General features: G+C 37.1%; 1 protein-coding gene across 1 annotated transcript in view; it reads left to right on the plus strand.

The window, feature by feature from the left end:
* SLC30A4 (solute carrier family 30 (zinc transporter), member 4) overlaps positions 1 to 4,618 on the plus strand; it is a 34,226-nt gene that overhangs the window by 15,042 nt on the left and 14,566 nt on the right. The window contains exon 3 of the mRNA XM_006883193.1: positions 18 to 58. Within this exon, the coding sequence (XP_006883255.1) occupies positions 18 to 58 (41 nt within the window). The remainder of the gene's footprint in view (positions 1 to 17; positions 59 to 4,618) is intronic.

Consider the following 4,618-nt stretch of genomic DNA (forward strand, 5'->3'; position numbering starts at 1 on the left):
TACTGACAGTGTAAGAGTTTATCATAGCAGTGCATTTTCTGGCAGATTTGGCTGCATAGTGGGTTGTGCTTGACTAATAAATGGCTACAATGCTAGGTCTACCTAATTTGTTATTTTAGTTATTGATGTTAGAGAAGAAAGTATTCAGCTGAAAAAATGGCTTTCCTTCTACATGCATCCAAAATAACATAATCTCTTCTCTATGATTAGTGATACATTCTAACAATTTCTTCTAACTTTCTCTTTACTCATTAACTCATTTGCATCAAATCTGAACCAACTCATAACTAACCATCTTTTGGATTTCAGGGTTGGTGAATCCTGGGAAGAGATTGCCCATCTTTGTCCTACAGAGCAGTTAGGGGATTTGAACTGTCTGCCTTTAGATTGGCAGCACAATTCCTTACCTACTAAGCCTCCAGAGCTCCTAAGACAAATCATATACAGCTTACTTTTTTTCTGTTGGAAGAAGGTAGACAAGAGAAATCACATGAAAGAAAGTGAGAAGAAAAAAAATATATGTTTCCAGTCTTTAATTACTGAGACTGGTTCAGGCCAGGGAAGGGTTCAGAGCTGCGGTACATAGGGTCGCTATACATGCAGGCAACTCAGTGGCATGTAGCAACAATAACATACTATGACAGGTTTGGAAGCAGAAGTGGCATCCACTTCCTTAAACACATGCCTCTGGAAACTCTATGAACTTAGATAAAAACCGACTATTTGTAGAGGGGCGTCAGGTGTTTTGTTAAAAGGGTCACTTGGAGTCATGCTCAACTCGAAGGCAATCAACAACAATAACTCTTTAACTGCTATAAAATATTCATTTTTATAGACTATTGAAGCCTCTCACTAGATGTTTACTATCTGATAGTTCTAAGTGCAATTGTTATATATAATTTAAGTGAAATATTCTTAAAATTGACTTCTTACAGTTGCCCACTGTACATAATTGGCAACTATGTAACCCATGGTAGCAGTTGTCAAGAAATCAAAATGCATGTTAGATTGGGTAAATCTGCTATCAAGGGTCACTTTCTTTAAAGTACTAAAGAGCAAGGATGTCAGTTTAAAAACTAAAGTGTGCCTGAACCAAGGTATAGTATTTTCAATTGATTCATATGCCTATAAAAGTTGGATAGTTAATAAGGAAAACAGAAGAATAGATAGCTATAAATTACGGTTTTGGTGAGCAAGTACTGACTAATCATGAGTTGTCAAAAGAACAAACAAATTTTTCTTGGAGGAAGTGTACCCAGAATGCTCTTTAGAGGCAAGGAAAGTAAAACTTTGTCTCACATACATTGGCATGTTGTAAGGAGACACCAGTCCCTGGGGAAAAAGACACCATTCTTAGAAAAGCAAATGGTTAGTAAAAGACAGGAAGCTGGAAGTAGTGTCATAAGAGAACGGCAGAGATAATAAGGATGGCACATGATAGAGCAGTTTGAATCTATTGATAGGGCCGTTATGAGCCATAGTTAATGTCATGGCATTTAACAATAACATTGAATTAGTAAAAAATAGTACTGGATGAGGAGTAAGGCAGGGAATATGTACAAGAACATACAGATATGCATTTCTTAATGTCCATCGTATCTGTGAAATAGGATGTTGGGTGACTTACACATTATACGAACACCATATTAAAAACCTACAGAAGCCTGTGCTCACTTCGGCAGCACATATACCAAAATTGGAAAGATACAGAGAAGATTAGCCTGGCCCCAGCGCAAGGATGACATGCAAATTTGTGAAGCACTCCATATTAAAAAACAAACAAACAAAAAACCCTATAGAAGCCTGCCTCCAGTTGTATCATTACTCCTACTCCTAGAGCTGCTGACTGAGGCTGGAGGAACAGTACTTAGCAGTGGCAACTAAAAAACCAGAGTAGAGAGGAGAGGGGGGGAATTAATAGTGTCTAGTCCCATTCACTGTTATGCCTGCATAAGCAGCAGGAGCAGTCTGGAAATCTAAATCATCACTCACAGTCATGTCCTCTGCCTCACTCGACAATAATTAATTCATCTGTGATCCAGGGCTACAAGCAAGAGTCTTGGTTCCAACTCATAGAGACCCTTTGTAGGGTTTCTGAGACTGTAAATAATACTGGAAGACTGTCTGTGTTTCACCCTCAGAGCCTCTGCCAGAGTTGAGAAGCCTTTGGTTTCATAGTACAACTCTAAAATATACCACCAGAGCTTCCTTAAAACCATGAGGATGAAATAAACAAAAGAACTGCTTCTCCATTGGAAAAAAAAAACAACACAGAGACAAAAATCTTACGGGACTATGGATGTCTGTGCAGTTAGCTATTGCCCAAATGGATATTAACATATACCTGTAATTATAAGTCATAATAATTGCAATGAAGACCTAGGCTGTATACTTGGAGAGAAATGGAGGAGAAAGGGAAGGTTCCTGTGTTTTTCAAGTGTACCTTGAAAATCTCTAGTAATTTACTGATGTTTTAAACTGTGCAATAAAAAGTTTAAAAAATAGGATAAAAAATTTTACATTCATCTGTTTGCTCGCATTTAATTTTCTTCTTTTTAGTGTTCATTACCCATTCAGCCTAAATATTATCCTCTAAATGTGAAATTCAGACTATATTTAGTCTTCATTAGATCATTGACCACAAACTTCAACTGAATAAGAAGATGCAATAGCAATAACAAAAAATATATATTCAATCATCTTTTCACTCCTCCAAGGCTACCAAAGAGTGTGATTTATTTACCTATGTAGAGTCTAAAATAACAAAGTTTATAATAACAAGTTTACTAGGTTTTCTATAAATCTCTCAAGACTTTTTACTTGATTCTAAGTTAGTATTTAGATTGATCTATATGACCTTTTACACTTATCTCAAGTTAGTAGGTTTTAACTTCCACCGAAACCTTCTAGAGTTTCTACTGTGAAAGTTTTTGAGTCTTGTAGAAAATGAAAATTCACCTGTTATACACTTCTTTTGTCTCAGAAAACTTTCAAGTATGTGACCGGAGAACAACCTAGAGCAGGAATGAGAAAATTGGAGCAGTTATAATTTGATTGTTGATTGAAAACTTCCCTCTCCCGTAAATGTTGTAGGGGAAGAAATCTGTGTTTTTCTGCATGCCATCTATTAAAAATAGGATTTGAAATTTTTAACGCTGCTTAGCTGTATTCATAATATTTCATCAGAATTAAAGGGCTGTTGATAAGAATAAATTATCACACTACTGCATCAGTTAGGTTCGTTTAGCTAACCGTGTAGTAGTTATCTGTGCCTGGTACTTATCTATTATAAATCTCAACTCTAAAATCCACTGAAAAATTTTGTCATTTCTTGATTTTTTTTTTCAATACCATGGAAGACATTTTGACAAGTTGTTGGGTTAAAACAGCAGATGGTTTTCTTTTTTTATTGAGCGAACTGTGAAAGGGGCAAACCTTGTTAGTTATTGGAAAAGAAATATCACTGATAGAAGTATCTTATTCATCTGGAGAATTTCCAGGAATCTGCTGAAATCTGTTACTCTCAGTTAGGGTCAGTATTTTGATTTCTTTTTGCTCCTCACGTGGGTGTAAATGTGATGCAGAGAACTGTGTATTCAGCTATAGAACCATAGTGAGTCTTCAAAGGGTAGGAGTCCTCCTGCCTAGAGTTCTTTTATTCACATTTATGCTTCTGTTCACCTTTCACTGTTTTGAATATGGGCATTATGGATTGAACTGTATCCCCCCAACAAATATATGTGATAAATTCTAATCTCTTTACCTGTGCTTATAATCCTTTTAGGAACAGTTTCTACTTAGGTAGCATTAGTATGGGAGCCTTAAATCAATATCTTTTAAAAAAAAAATCAATATCTTTTGAGATGAAGTAAGAAGTCAGGCAAACACAACTGGAGGAACAGATATAAACCAGATGACCCACTGAGATACCTAGCCATAGAAGCCAAAAAGAGAACAGGTCCTTGATCCAGAGCAGACAGAGCAAGCTTCTGGGGCTAGCCCCCTGCACCTGAACTTCTGGCCTCTTAAACTGTGAGGAAAATACAAATTTCTTTTTGTTGAATCTGCCTGCTTGTGCTATTTCTGTTACAGAGCACTAGCTACCTAAGACAATGGGTTTGTTTAATCTGAAAATTCACAAGAAGATAATTTTTAATGTTTATGACAATTAGCACTAGTGTATGGGTTGCCAGATTTAGAAGTGGAAAAGTTTCAAATACCAGATAAAGCACAAATATTGCATGAACACAAAATCCGTTGCCCCAGTGTCACTTCCAGTTCCAATTCATGGGGACTTTCCACTGGTTTCCAAAGCTATTAAATCTTTCTGGGAGCTGACTGCCTCATCTTTCCCCTTTTGAGCAGCTGATGGCTCAAACTGCCAACCTTTCCGTTAGCAGCCCAACATGTAACCCACAACAGGACTCCTGAGTTTTACATAGGTAATACTTGTTGTTGTTGTTGTTATGTGCCATCGAGTCACTTGCGACTCATAGCGACCCTATTTACAACAGCCCTAAACCCTGCTCTATTCTGTGCCAATTGCACTACCTCTGACACCCCCATCCCGATTACCCCAGTCACTGAATCAATCCATCTCATAGAGGGTCTTCCCCTC

The sequence above is a fragment of the Elephantulus edwardii genome, unplaced genomic scaffold, assembly GCF_000299155.1.
Source record: "Elephantulus edwardii isolate Elephantulus edwardi_28Jun2011 unplaced genomic scaffold, EleEdw1.0 scaffold00026, whole genome shotgun sequence".
Taxonomy (NCBI): domain Eukaryota; kingdom Metazoa; phylum Chordata; class Mammalia; order Macroscelidea; family Macroscelididae; genus Elephantulus; species Elephantulus edwardii.